This window comes from Oncorhynchus mykiss, chromosome 17 (assembly GCF_013265735.2).
Source record: "Oncorhynchus mykiss isolate Arlee chromosome 17, USDA_OmykA_1.1, whole genome shotgun sequence".
Taxonomy (NCBI): domain Eukaryota; kingdom Metazoa; phylum Chordata; class Actinopteri; order Salmoniformes; family Salmonidae; genus Oncorhynchus; species Oncorhynchus mykiss.
In genome coordinates, this window is record NC_048581.1 from 41827905 (window position 1) to 41844235 (window position 16331).

At 40.8% G+C, this 16331-nt stretch overlaps 1 protein-coding gene across 1 annotated transcript in view; it reads left to right on the forward strand.

Moving 5' to 3' along the window:
- LOC110493901 (N-terminal EF-hand calcium-binding protein 1-like) overlaps positions 1-16331 on the forward strand; it is a 65320-nt gene that overhangs the window by 5543 nt on the left and 43446 nt on the right. Inside the window, exon 2 of the mRNA XM_036949891.1 lies at positions 270-294. Coding sequence (XP_036805786.1) covers positions 270-294 — 25 coding nt within the window. The remainder of the gene's footprint in view (positions 1-269; positions 295-16331) is intronic.

Genomic DNA, 16331 nt, shown 5'->3' on the forward strand with positions numbered 1-16331 from the left:
ATTTGATTTGTTTTACAAGGGATCCTATGACTATGAATAAATGTGTGGATAAGTGGATGTACGCATTTCTCTGCATGCTTGTTTCCTTGTCACAATATATATTTCAATTAATAGCCTACCCTCAAATGCTCCATTAACACAAAATGATATCACAGTCTCTGGGAACTGTCTTTTATGATGAATTACCTCAATTTGAAACAGCCTTGCAAGAAACCCTATTTTGATGCTTTGTTAAAGTCAATACCTAAATGTTTTCCCTTTTCTTTCAGATTTTCTGCCGCGCTGACAAAAACGGTGAGTAAACAACAGTTTGTGTTGTGAATGTGCATGTGTGAATGTGTTGTTTTTTACAGTTATCCCGTTCCATTTCTAAAGGATCATCGTCACACGGTACCATTTAGGGGGGAAATATGCTGTTGTTATTATGGCCCATTCATTCGTGGCTTTCGTGGCTTTCCCACACAGAACTAATATGCATTAAAGTAAAACACAGGCCTGTTCCGAATGGACCCACGGACAGTCAGACCCATTTCTGAAAAAGCCTGTGGAAAACAGACCCGTGCCCGTTCGGATCCGAGAGACTCTTTCAGATCCGAGGGTAGAGAGAGAGAAAGAAACCTCCGACCTGGCGCAGCCAGTGCCATCAATAAACAAGGGATATTGGCCAAATGTTTTCAGCACACATTACGTGTCCTTAACAGCCTATAACAAAGTACAAAAAAACAATTCCTTGTGTTTCGATGTGTAGCATATGCAAAACTTTATAGCCTATTTTAATCGTTTTTACTTCCCTAAAACAATACTTGTCAACCTCACCGTTCAGATGTCAGATTTGAGCGCTAAATGCATCAAGGCATTGCATGCATAGGCCTAAAAGCGTAGTCATTCACTGTATGACATTAATATAAAAAAACAAAAGTTCAATAGCTTGATTTTTTTTGCTGTGGGTTCAGTTTTATCACTAGCACATAGACCTACAGTCAGGAAGGCCGCAACTTGGGTAGCACACGCGGCAAATATAAAACAGCTTGTTGCATTGTTGCCATATACATATAATCCATAGAAGGGTTTTTGGAAGCAATATGACTGTGAAACTCCTTCGTATGCTAGCAATGGCTGCCAGTCCTGACTTGGGAACTGCCATCTATGGATTACGTTTCTGTGATTGGTTGCGGCTGTCAGTTTGCCCTTCTCCCGCCTCCTCTCTCATCAGCAGCAGGTGCACATTAAATGAACAGAGGACAGGTCCAATCAGGTCCAGTCAGTAAATACATTTTAATTGCACATACCTGAGATCCGTGGCAATATATCAGACCCGACCCAGATCCGAGGTCAGAATTGGGTGCCGGGTCAGATCTTGGAATTTTGGGTTTGGTGGACCCGTGAAGACCTCTAGCGTAAGTACATTTTTCTCCATCGAAAACTGAATGGTGAACAATTACTGCTTATCCAATCATAGCTAGGGCCAGGAGTGTTTCCTGGTCAGGTCACAGGATCAGGAAAAAAACTTCTGGGCTCTATCTCAATTAAAGACACAACAGCAATTTTTTTTATTGTTCCTGTTGAAAAACAATATCCCAAGTATAAATAAAACTGGACTAGACATTGAGAGAATGATTTTCAGAGGGCTGAGAAACAAGGCGATCTCCAAGAAAATCGAAAGCCATTTTTCATTGACGTCACAAATTAGGTGAAAGGTGATTGTAAACAAATTTGGAAAAAGATATAAAACTGAAAATTGATGTAAGATTGATCGAGGATAGCTACTCTATAGCCACTACTTTTAACTATTTCTTTATTCAGTCTGTATAAGATCTGGGGGTGTAAGTTTACAGTGAGCACGGTATGTATCACCCAATGCGAAGACTGACTCAACAAAATCTTAAGCAGCTTGAAAACCACTAAAGCCAAATGTGTCTGTGGTTTTGATCGTGTTCTTTAAAACAAAGATATTTTAACCTCCCCAATAACACATTTGATTAATTTATCCATAAACCAAGGTATATTCCCAAAGGAATCGAAGTCAGATGTTGTTACCCTGGTATAAATTGAGTTTTTTTATGCAATTTGGTTTCAGAGCTAATCATTCTAATGAGTTAGCAAACTGTTATTCTTTGGAGAATGTTCAATTGAAACTTGACAAAGAGGGAGTGGTAGGAGCTGTGTTCTTAGTAGGGATACACAATATATTGTTGAGTATATCGGAAACATACGATATTAGCTAAAAATGCTAACATTGGCATCGGCCCGATGTACAAAATCGATGTCAAAGCTGACGTGCATACCTATATAACGTAAGTAGATGACATAATGATGCCACGAAATACAGCGCTACACAGAACAGAAGCAGAAAAATACTCAGCAAACAGTTCAAGTTGAGCCGTCACTTGAAAGAGTAAGAACATTTCAGCGAGACAACTCAAAGGCGAAATCCATTAACGCCAAGATAATGCGATTCATTGCCCTTGACAATCAACTGTCCTCTGTCGTGGATGATGTTGGCTTTCGCCGACTGGTCGAGCCCTGGTACACACTATTTTTCAGATGTTGCCCTACCAGAGTTACACAGTATTGCTGAAACGTACATCATGAGCTACTTGTTTTGGGCGTCACTGCTATTAGCTTCATGACTGACATTTGGACCAGCGATGTCAGCCCCTTGAAAATGCTGAGTCGGGGTCGACGAGGATTTCGTACTGAGGAAAGCCATATTGCACGCTCAAGAATGCTCCAGTTCTCATACCGCTGCTGACATCTCAATGGCATTTGAAAACATGTTTGAAACTTGGAAACATGAACACACTCTAAGCGCCATTCGAACAACTGACTCGAGAAATAAGCTAATCAACTGCGTCTGCAGCAGACGTGATACCTTCTGTTGTGGTATTGAAATGCCTGCTTGACAAAACTGTCGACACACACCGTGGGGTTAAAACGTACAAAAGTACTCAGTGGCATTCTCTCTGAGCCTCTTTACTGTGTCGCAACCATGCTCGATGTTTGGTACTAGGACCTCTACTTTGATGCAGACAAGAAACAGGGTTTACGTGAAATGGTATATACTGTACACAGCTGGACAAGATGGAAACGGACACAGTGACAGTGCGCACAGAGGAAGAGAGGCCACGGACAGACAGAGCTGAAACTTCACTGCTTGACATGTGTGATGAAATCCTGGTTGAGAATGAAACGACTGAACAAATGAACGAAACACCACAGCAAGTAAACAAAATAAATAGGTTTTGATTATGTTTTACTGGTAATGGGGACATACATAAATGCCAACAAAATAACTTGTGTGTGTGTGTGTGTAACCTGAACTAGGCAAGTCAGTTAAGAACAAATTCTTATTTACAATGACGGCCAAACCCGGATGACACTGGGCCAATTTTGCTCCGCCCTCAGGGACTGAAGTGACGCCTCTTTCAGTGAGATGTAGTGCCTTAGACCGCTGCATCCATGTTTGTGTGTGTGTGTTTGTTAAGTATTTAACTGTACTAGAATGCTTAAAAGGCAGCAAAAAAAATATGAAATATCGGCATAGTTTTTTTGTCAAGACAAATATTGAATATCTATATTGGCCAAAAATGTCATATGGGTGCATCCCTAGTTCTTAGATATCCTTCAACCTGCACTTATGGACTGACCTCCTCAATTTAAACCACAGGTTTTCAATGTGTTTCAAGTCCGGAGACTAGTGCTGAGCGATAGGTGCTTTAAGAGGCTGGTTCAGTTTTGGTTCGATTTAAAAAGTACACTTTTTTTTTCTTTTTCGGTTTCATAATTTTTGGGGGACATTATGTGGGTTGAATGCTGTAACAACACTGAATAAAACAATGAATAAAGGTCCCATGATGGTAGTGACTCCCCATTACTGTCGCCTCTTCACTGTTGACATTGAGACTGGTGTTTTGCGGGTACTCTTTAATGAAGCTGCCAGTTGAGGACGTGTAAGGTGTTTGTTTCTCCAACTAGACACTAATGTAATTGTCCTCTTGCTCAGTTGTGCACCGGGGCCTCCCACTCTTTCTATTCTGGTTAGAGCCAGTCAAAATGGACATTTCGTTGTGACCCCAAACTTTTGAACAGTAGTGTATAATTGTTTTTGTTGCTGTTTTTTGCTATGGGTTTTCACGAGTTATAGGTACAATAGCAATGTTTCAAATGATTATTATGTACAATGTCTTGACTTCTGGGTGGAAACGTATCTGTATGTCCTGACTAAAGGTCGACCAATTAATCAGAATGGCCGATTAATTAGGGCCGGTATTTTTGGACACCAATTTGGCCGATTTCTTAAAAATTTATTTTTTATTTACATTTATTTTTTAAATGTATACACCTTTATTTAACTAGGCAAGTCAGTTATGAACACATTCTTATTTTCAATGACGGTCTAGGAACGGAGGGTTTACTGCCTTGTTCAGGGGCAGAACGACTGATTTTTACCTTGTCAGCTCGGGGATTCAATCTTGCAACCTTACTGTTAACTAGTCCAACGCTCTAACCACCTGCCTCTCATTGCACTCCATGAGGAGCCTGCCTGTTACGCGAATGCAGTAAGAAGCCAAGGTAAGTTGCTAACTAGCATTAAACTTATCTTATAAAAATCAATCAATCAATCATAATCACTAGTTAACTACACATGGTTGATGATATTACTAGTTTATCTAGCGTGTCCTGCGTTGCATATGATCGATGCGATGCGCATTCGTGAAAAAGGTACCTAAACATCAATGCCTTTCTTAAAATCAATACACAAGTATATCTTTTTAAACCTGCATATTTAGTTAATATTGCCTGCTAACATGAATTTCTTTGTGTCACTTCTCTTGCAACAGAGTCAGGGTATATGCAGCAGTTTGGGCCCGCTCGTTGCCAACTTCGCCAAACGGGGGAGGATTTAACAAAAGCGCATTTGCGAAAAAAAGCACAATCGTTGCACGACTGTACCTAACCATAAACATCAATGCCTTTCTTAAAATCAATACACAGAAGTATATATTTTTAAACCTGCATATTTGGATAATAGAAATCCAGGTTAGCAGGCAATATTAACCAGGTGAAATTGTGTCACTTCTTTTGCGTTCATTACACACAGAGTCAGGGTATATGCAACAGTTTGGGCCGGCTGGCTCGTTGCGAACTAATTTTCCAGAATTGTACGTAATTATGACATAACATTGAAGGTTGTGCAATGTAACAGGAATATTTAGACTTATGGATGCCACCCGTTAGATAAAATACGGAACGGTTCCGTATTTCACTGAAATAATAAATGCTTTGTTTTCGAGATGATAGTTTCCAGATTCGACCATATTAGTGACCTAAGGCTCGTATTTCTGTGTGTTATTATGTTATAATTAAGTCTATGATTTGATAGAGCAGTCTGACTGAGCGATGGTAGGCACCAGCAGGCTCGTAAGCATTCATTCAAACAGGTGTCCCTCAACTCCCGAGATTAGGCTGGTGTAACCGATGTGAAATGGCTCGCTAGTTAGCTAGGGGTGCGCGATAATAGCGTTTCAAACGTCACTCGCTCTGAGACTTGGAGTAGTTGTTCCCCTTGCTCTGCATGGGTAAAGCTGCTTCGAGGGTGGCTGTTGTCAATGTGTTCCTGGTTCGAGCCCAGGTAGGAGCGAGGAGAGGGACGGAAGCTAAACTGTTACACTGGCAATACTAAAGTGCCTATAAGAACATCCAATAGTCAAATGTATATGAAATACAAATGGTATAGAGAGAAATAGTCCTATAATTCCTATAATAACTACCACCTAAAACTTCTTACCTGGGAATATTGAAGACTCATGTTAAAAGGAACCACAGCTGCCCTGTGTAGGGTACAGTCTTTCGGATGGGATGTTAAACGGGTGTCCTGACTCTCTGAGGTCATTAAAGATCCCATGGCACTTATCGTAAGAGTAGGGGTGTTAACCCCGGTGTCCTGGCTAAATTCCCAATCTGGCCCTCAAACTATCACGGTCACCTAATAATCCCCAGTTTACAATTGGTTCATTCATCCCCATCCTCTCCCCTGTAACTATTCCCCAGGTTGTTGCTGTAAATGAGAAAGTGTTCTCAGTTAACTTACCTGGTAAAATAAATAAATATTATTACAAATAAAGAAAGAAAACGCGTCCGATTAATCGGTATCGACTTTTTCTGGTCCTCCAATTATCGGTATTGGCGTTGAAAAATCATAATCGGTCGACCTCTAGTCCTGACCTTTCTTTTATTCACCAAATTGGTTCCGCTTTAAATTAAGTGCAGCTTATAAAGGCTTCATAACGCGTTCATAAGCACTATATAAATGTGTCACAAATCATCTAACTATGTCATGCTTAATAAAGGGTTCATAAATGTTGCATAACTGTGACTTAATCACCAATGTGAAATGTGTCATAACCCACCAGGTTGAATATGACAAACATGTGCTTTATAAAGGGTGACATGTTTGGCTTCAGGATGACACATGCTCTAAAGAGAAGCCATGTTAGTCACACCAGGCAACACTTACCTTGATGAAAGCCCCCAACATAAAGAAATTGAAAGTGGCTTTCTTCTGGAATCAAGTTACATGTTCCTCAGTTCACAAACACGCACACAGCTATATAAGGAGCCATGCTGTGCGGTGCTAGGCCCAGTCAGGTCTCCCTCGCTGAAAAATCAGCCACAAAATGTTGTCACCATTGTACAGGTTGTAATCAAGCCCTGGTCCCCAGCATGGGACAGAACAGGAATACCTTGTGGCTAGGCAGTCTCAGGTAGGACTATTCCAAATCATCTTGGCTCTGACACACACACAGACACACACACACACACGCACACACACACAAATGCAAGCTTTGCAGGTCCATCAACCCATTTAAATACCTCGCACACTCTACAGTTAACCTGTGGATCTTGGGAACCTTCATAAATCAGCAGAACATTTATAAACAATGTATTAACACTTCATGTAGTGAGTGTCCTGTAATACTTTGTTTGAAGTGCGACACCATCGGTCATTCATAACACATCCATAAAGACTATCGCGTGACAGTGTACTTACTGGACTTTAAAGTCGGACACCTTTTGGTCATTCATAACACACGCATCTTAATGAGGCTAACTTAAGAAATCATCACTATCAGCTAAAACAAATAAACAGTCAAGAGTAGTTTATTTTATTTTTTACATTTGAAACCCCTTCCATTAATACCCCACCCTCATTTATCACATCTCTAACAAATCGGATGGCAAGTTAAAACAATACAAATACATGGAGTTTCCAAAAGTCCAGCAGTGCAATTACATTGAACATTACACAGGGTTGTGAATAGTGTAGCTTGTCCCTGAGCTGGCGAAAAAAATGCTTATTGCCTCTCTGTCTGCTGGTGGTACTGCGTGTTGGTTCCAACCTTAAAAGTAACAACAAAGAAAGTTAGCAGGTCTGTTATGAAATGCCTTTGTCACATCACCTGGATAAGGGCATTTCTGTGCTGCACTGATAGGACAAGTTGATTGCATTATAGTAATGGTCTTATGTGTTATTATTTAGCGTGCACACACAGGTTTTATTGTTAAGGGCATATCATTCCCCTTCCATCTATTCTGTATAACAATGGAGACAGGGTGGCAGGCACCACCTTCAGGGCCACATCGCCAAATTATACAATGGAGGAAAACAACATTTCAAATTATCGATGTGATCAGGTGGAAAACATATTGGATCAGGACATATGTCAGCTTCCTTTAAAACGAGGCCTGGTATATTTCTCAGGCTGTCTTACCATTAGAACGTTTTACCATCTTCTGCCAGGTCACTTCTTCTCCACCTTTGGAAGACACCAACTCACGTCTGATGCCATTCCATCACAGGTCACACATGCATTTGAAGAAACACAAAATATGCATATTTTTAAACGATCTCCACGAGTTTAGAGATGGTTGCTAAAAAAATAAACCATTACATTAAACATCTTAATAGCATGTTTCTGTCTGAACTAACCTGTCAATTATGACGTTGTTGAGGAATAGTATGAGGTAGAGGAGGGCAGCTTGGGGCTCAGTGCCTTCCTTGGCTATCTACCTAGAGAGCTTATTAAACAGATAAGAGTCAAGGCAACATAACATAAGAACCAATGCAATAACAACGAATGCAAAGCAATACAAAACAAATAGACCTAGACGGCTAACTGGTTTCTAAGCTACACTACATGACCAAAAGTATGTGGACACCTGCTCGTCGAACATCTCATTCCAAAATAATTGCCATTTAATATGGAGTTGGTCCCCCCTTTACTGCTATACTGCTATAACAACCTCCACTCTTCTGGGAAGGCTTTCCACTAGATATTGGAACATTGCTGTGGGGACTTGCTTCCATTCAGTCACAAGAGCATTTGTGAGGTCTGGCACTGATGTTGGGCATTCCAATTCATCCCAAAGGTGTTCGATGGGGTTGAGGTCAGGGCTTTGTGCAGGACAGTCAAGTTCTTCCACACCGATCTCAACAAACCATTTCTGTATGGACTTTTCTTTGTGGACTGGGGCATTGTCATGCTGAAACAGGAAAGGGCCAAACTGTTGCCCAAACTGTTGCCACAAAGTTGGAAGCACAGAACCGTCTAGAATGCTAAAATTTCCCTTAGCTGGAACTTAGGGGCCTAAACCGAACCAAGTCAGCCCAAACCATTATTCCTCATCCACCAAACTTTACAGTTGGCACTATTGTCATGATAATTTTTATCCCAATGTTTTGGACTCAACTATCACTTAAGCTTTGAATACTTCCCAAGGGTTGTAAATGCCCCTCCTCCTCTCTAACACTGTCAATGCTGTTTACAAGAATTTTCCAACAATATTGCTTCAATATGGTTCATAATCTACTGCAAGCCTAACGGTTTCTCCCCTCCCTGAGTGGGGAGACCTCCTTCCCTGTTATCAGTTTCACAGTGGTCACAAGATGTCAGCCACAGTTCCTTGTCTGTTAACAGTTCCTCTTTTCCTATGCACATACATACATGAATTCTAGTCTTATGATTCAAACAAATTTCACTCCATTATACAGTGACAGGGTGGAATACTGTTAGTTATTGCCTTATCATTTCATTTGAATTTATAAATAATTTAGTCATTATCTTACCATTACCTTAAACATATAAATCATATGAATTTCTATAACAACTATGCATCCAGGCAGGTAGCATTCTCGGGGCAACTGCCAAACCCAGATTTGTCTGTCGGACTGCCAGTTGGTGAAGCGTGATTCACCACTCCAGAGAATGCATTTCCACTACACCAGAGTCCAATGGCGGTGAGCTTTACACCACTCCAGCCGATGCTTTGCGTCCCGGCTGCTCGGCCATGGAAACCCATTTCATAAAGCTCCCAACAAACAGTTCTTGTGCTGACGTTGCTTCCAGAGGCAATTTGGAAGGCTGTAGTGAGTGTTGCAACCGAGGACAGACGCATTTTACACACTTCAGCACTCGGCAGTCCGGTTCTCTGAGCTTGTGTTGCCTACCACTGTTTACATCCTTGTTTGTGAACATTTCTCCTTTTCCAAGATAGTCAATCCCCCGGACAGGTGTGGCATATCAAGAAGCTGAGTAAACATCAATACACAGTTGCACCTTGTGCTGGGAACAATAAAATACAATAAATGTCAATTTTTGTCACACAAGACAATGCCACAGATGTATCATACGTGTTTTAGACTTAATTTTGCTTACTGGGACTATCCTAGTTTTGCAGGGTTGGCATTTTGTGGTCTTGCCTAGGGCGTCAGAACGGCAAAGACCGGCCTTGCCGGGAGTCATATCCCTCTTTCTTTAGGGGCATGTATTTTCAGCATACCGATGCATGGTCTTTTTTCCCTCCCATATAAAGTATTTAAAGCACAACTGAAGGCAACAAACAACTTCTCTGATAGAAAACGGCCTATGTGGCATCGATAATAGTCAAACATTCTAGTGTCAAAATTGACTGCAGTGTAAATATAATAATTTTGGTGATCCAAAAGTTCATCTTACTTGAGCATTGGTTTTTGATTTTGACATTGCTCACTTGCCCAGTAACACGGGATACACAGCTGCGGTGATTGCACTCTATCCAATGCTGCCGCAGAACACACAGACTGTGAGACTGACCTGCCCAGCAGCACAGCGGATTGGACTTGGTTTACATAAGAGATCACGTTGCATATTTTTTACTTATTAAATACCGTAGCTAGATGTAAAATTGCGCGACTAAAACTTCCCCTGCAAAGACTTCTAATTTAATTAGAAAATTCTTGAGTTATCTTAGATGCACTTACTACTTTGAAGCACTGATACTGCCATTGTTCCTATGGTGACTCATGGGAGACACATCAGTAACTACCACATCAAACCACAACGCCAAGACTGAAATCTTGTTTTTCTTCAATAGCAACCAGAGAAACACATGCGGAATCTGTGCATTCAGTTGCTCTTTAATAATACAATTATACTGCTTAAAAATGTATGATGGAATGCATATCAGTAGCATCATTTAAATAGAATTAAACCTAGGAGTAACCATCATTTTAATTTAATAAAAGTTCCCCCCATAAACTAGGATTTAACAACTTCCACTTGTCAATGTTTTGTTTTCTTTGTTGGAGGACTGGAAGCATATTGATATCCACTATCTTATCTAACTCGAATGTCAACACAATCCCCAGATAATTCATACCCGATTGCATACGCTTGAAATCAAAAGGGGTTAACCATAGCTGACGGGAGTATTGTAGAGACTGGCATAGCCTCAGATCTATGCCAATTATTAGCCTTGTATCCGGAAATAACAGAACGTATCTCCACAGTTTTGAGCAGTGGTTGGTTTTAAATCAGCAACACAATGTCATCAGCTTTTAAGAACAATTTCTATTCCTCTCCCCTATATACTTGTTGAATCTCTGGGTTTCCTATTACAGATATCGCCAGAGGTTCTATCGCTATCAAAAACAGCAAAGGAGAGAGAGGGTCCTCCAGTTTTGTAGATAAATAAACAATTGCGAAATCATTCCATTAGTCTGTACAACTGTCATAGGACCTGAAAAACAGGACATAAATTCATAAACCCAGAACCAAACCTAATCTACTGAGGACAAACTTGAAAAACCAGGGCAGGATCCAGATTGATTCAGCCACAAACGTCTGAAGCTATCACTTAAGCTCCCAAAGCCAACCTGGTCAGAGTGGATGATATCTGGAATAGTTTTCTCCAGTCTAGAGGCAATAATCTTAAGATAATATCTTTCCATCCACATTACTAAGGTTTACAGGTCTATAACTTCCAGTGCGGTCAGGTCTTTATCCTTTTTGGTGATTAAAGTTATTAAAGCCAGACGTACACTACACAATTTTGGTACTGATTTTAGATGTTCCAGACAAGTTTTTGTGATCGGGCACAAAATCCCCATGTCGTTGCCTACTTAGGGCGCACAGCCATCACCAATGCTCTGTGAGCAAGTCAGAGATACAATCTGAGGGCTACTGATCCCATCTTTGAGCAGTTCCAGACATCCCAGTATTTTCAAACAAAGACAAAAGATTTAAATGTCTTTGAGCTAGGTATGGTAGTAGATGCCAGGCGCACCGGTTTGTGTCAAGAACTGCAACGCGGCTGGGTTTTTCCATGCTCAACAGATTCCCATGTGTATCAAGAATGGTCCACAACCCAAAGGACATCCAGCCAACTTGACACAACAGTGGGATGCATTAGAGTCAACATCGGTCAGCATCACTGTGGAACACTTTCGACACCTTGTAGAGTCCATGCCCCGACCAATTTGAGTCTGATCTGATGGCAAAAGGTGGGGGTGCAACTCAATATTATGAATGTATTCCTAATGTCTGGTATACTCAGTGTATTTCAGTATATTGCTTAATATATTGTTGTATATTTGTCAGTACAGCAATATACTGATAAAGTATATATGGATGACATTGTTTCCGTTAGGACAATGTGGCACTATACAACGTGACCGGGAAGATTTGACTTTACCTGGACCCATGTGCATTGGGTGCAAAGCACATTCATCCACGGTTCTCAGAATGTCAGAATAACATAAATCACATTTAGATTATGGTAATGCATCTTAACAGAACATGCCAATCGTAATGAAGCAGCCAATTAAACCTAATTTTCAGACATTTGCCAAAATGCAATTTGTGGGAGAACACCATTCTAAACAGCACACCTGATAGCGGTTCCATATGTGACAGAGATAACAAATCTCTGTTAGAAACTTAGAAAGAAGTGGAATTTAAGGGGCAACAACTAGGATGGGTTTCTAATATGAGTAGGATTGTGCTTTTGGCTTCTGGACAACGAAAAAAAGTTCATATGAAAACCAATAGAACAGCAGAGCGCATGTCAATAGGCCTAGCTAATTATTGAGTCACAGATCCAGTCACTGGGGATTTGAACTGGCTCATGCTGTTATTCTCTTCTAATCAAGGTAAATTCCCATAAGTACTTTAATCCCACAGCAGGCTACTCAATCGCTCTTCCTTCTGTCTGACCCCTCCGTACTAATAGATGAAATAAGCCGAAAACATGGAAATAATGTGCTCTTCTAAGTCGTCCTGGTTTCTACGAGGACAACATTTCCAAATAGAGCTGTCAAAAAAAGTGAGCTCCCAGTAGTCAACATTGTGCTGCCAAAGAGCAAGGCATCAAATATAGTGGCTGGACGGCAAGACATGAGAGGTCTTCAATGAAAGAAGGGCACAGTCAGATGTTGAAGGCACACATCTATATCGGGATCTGTACAACATGAACTAGATCTAGTATCTACCCTTTCCTTCATCCTGTTTTTGAAACCTGTGTTGACATTATTTTTGAAATAAGGACTATAGAAGAGTGCAGACGGCCTCCCATTGTTTCTAGATAAAGCATCAAAATATTGTACCAAGTTTACTGCATATCTTCTTCTATTTCCTAAAAACTCTTGTGGAAGAATATTCCTTGGAGATTTCAGCCGTATTATAGGCTTTGCCTGGTTTATCTTATCAATGAGCCACAATTCTGAACAAAGCCATTGACTGCATCATATAGGACCTAGTTAAACGAAGAACCCTTTCATTTTGTCAAAATTGGCCTTTTCCTATTACCAGAACAAAGTTGTAAACATTGACTTCAATTCTGTTTGTCACGGCTTTTAAAATAATAATAGCCATTTGGTTGGGTTGTCGTTAGCTACAGTATTTTAAGTCAGAGGTGGCGGCAACGGCCTTGCATCATCCTCCCACCCAGCACATTACAAATTCAGAACCGCCATGAGATGTGCCACGGAGCCCGGCGAACAGATGGTCCTCAAATTTGCCCTTGAATTGAGCAGAATCATTCGTCTGGAACTTCTGGCATATTGAATTATAATCATTGTTACCTTGTTGTGCGCAATTTGGCCAGATTGGTCTGACTTTTTGGGAAGTTCGCTGGGAAGTAGCTCTGAGTTCTTTTTGAGTGTTTTGATATGGTTTGCCCTTTCAAAGTGCCTTACTTTGTGTCCTAGGCTAGAGCTGAGAACTCGAGCCAAAGGCTGCATCCCAATAGAGCCCTGCTATCCAACCTGAACACGACGGGCCCCGACATTATACATCGGGTTAGGGCCGGGTAGGGCCTGTTTGGTTAGAGTGTTGGGCCAGTAACGGAAAGGTTGCTAGATTGAATCCCCAAGCTGACTAGGTAAAAATCTGTTGTTCTGCCCGTGAACAATGCAGTTAACCCACTCTTCCTAGGCCATCATTGTAAATAAGAATTTGTTCATAACGGACTTGCCTAGTTAAATAAAGGTTCAATTAAAAATGAAACTCAACTAGAGTTTGGTTAGGGCTCGGGGATCACGAACATTTTGAATCTGAGCCATTTGCTTGTGCTCTGCTACACAGTACAGTCATATCTGATTAAGATCATAACATGGTGTCAGAAGCGCTTCGACCTCATCAAATATAAGACAAGACTATTTCACAGAAAATAATAATGTTCCTTGAGTTTCGTCAGAGTTTAGAGTGTCAAAGTAGCCCACAGCTTTCTCATGTCTCATTGAGGAGAGCAGCCCAAGCCATTGCTATGCCTGCGCGCAGGGAGCGAGTGGCAGACAGAGAAGAGCATCTAATGGTTTTTACTAACTAAGGAATTCATTTCTGATTTTGGGTTTCGGGCAGGTCTGGGTTTTAAATTTGGCAGAAGCAATCGGGCCTGAATGTTGCGGGTATGGTTAGGGCTCAGGCTTAAAATTCATGCCCGTGCAGGGCTCTCCGTCCCAAATGACACCCTGTTCCCTATATACACTGCACCAAGTACCCTAGTTTCAGACTCCTAATTATCCTGACACCTCTTAAGACTCTAGCCACTTCCATGCCAGTTTGAAGAACTTAGGTGTTTTATCTCCGAACACAGTTTTTTTTCACCGACTCCTGGATAAGGGGAACCATGGGGTGTTAACAACACTCAGTGGAGACTAGAGATCCTGACTGCCAATGTGTCCAGCCTGAGACATGACCGGTATTTAACATAATACAAAATTCCCCATCAAAATACGTCAGTTTGAGCTAGAGATATATGTTTTTTTGCATTTTTGAAAATGTCAGTAGCATCTGAACTCTATAGAAAGGGGAGATTCTAATTCTAGTAAAAATTCCAAGTGATTTTATTTATTTATCCGCTATTTTTACCAGGTAAGTTGACTGAGAACACATTCTCATTTGCAGCAACGACCTGGGGAATAGTTACAGGGGAGAGGAGGGGGATGAATGAGCCAAGTCAGTTAGGATCACCACTTTATTTTAAGAATATGAAATGTCAGAATAATAGCAGAGTGAATGATCTATTTCAGCTTTTATTTATTTCATCACATTCCTAGTGGGTCAGAAGTTGACATTGCCTTTAAATTGTTTAACATGGGTCAAACTTTCGGGTAACCTCCCACGAGCTTCCCACAATAAGTTGGGTGAATTTTGGCCCATTCCTGCTGACAGAGCTGCTGTAACTGAGTCAGGTTTGTAGGCCTTCTTGCTCGCACACGCTTTTTCAGTTCTGCCCACATATTTTCTATAGGTATAAGGTCAGGGCTTTGTGATGGCCACTCCAATACCTTGACTTTGTTGTCCTTAAACCATTTTGCCACAACTTTGGAAGTATGCTTTGGGCCATTGTTCATTTGGAAGACCAATTTGCCACCAAGCTTTAACTTCCTGACTGATGTCTTGAGATGTTTAAGCCAATTTGTGTATCGCTGAATCATCATTTAGACTAGGGTTCGTGCCGATTTGAAGTCAACGACGTTCAGATTGAGACTGATATGATGTAATAATATTTCATGGATGACTAATATGATGACGATATATTCTGATATATTTTTGAATTAATTCAGGAAACGGTAACTCATTAAACGAACCTTTTCCGTTGTGCTAAGATTGCTAATGAGTTAATTGTCACGTAATTAATCACGTAATAATTAAACATAGTTAATTGATTTGATAAAATAACCGTCATATGTGTTATTTCATAGATCAGAAGTCTTCACTATTATTCTACAATGTAGAAAATTGTAAAAATAAAGAAAAACCCTGGAGTGAGTATGTGTGTCCAAACTTTTGACTGGTACTGTTTATATTACGACATTGATTTTAGTGTTGGCAAATTGGCTTAATCTCGTAGTGAGGAGCCTATAAAACGTAGCTAGCTTCAATAACATTTGTGAATTCGGAAATGTATTGGAATAAATGACCAAACTATAGAACTATGGGTAAGTGTAGCTAGCTAGCCATGTTAGCTTGCTAAGCACATGAATAGCTTTAGGCTGGTTGTTTTTAAACTCAACTTCAAGATTTCCACCAAGGACGTTGCCTCTCCGATCATCACTCTCCCTCGCTTGGGCCAGGGACATTTAAGGTACATTCGGATGTGACGATTTAATACGTCATTCAAGGGCTGGGGGCTTAAGGCCGAGGGCTGTCTACTTTGAATTTGGACTGCTGCCTCTGTGATACAAGTTAGACGGAAGAGGAATCGAGACATCTCACTGGCAAAGAAATTCTGGTTCATATACACGTAGAACAGACCAAGCTGCTATCGCGGGGCGGCAGGTAGCCTAGCAGTTAAGAGTGTTGTGCCAGTAACGTCGCCAGTCTACTAACCACCGGTCCTAGCAACCCACATTACGCATACCTGGAAACCATCATCAAGCACACCTGCCTTCATCATTACCTTGATTACTTCCCCTTTATTTAGTCCTCAGTAGCCTTGGTCTTCATGCAGTATATGCTTTTTGTTCACTTTCAGTACGCGTCTCCTGTTTGTTTATCTGCTTATTCTCT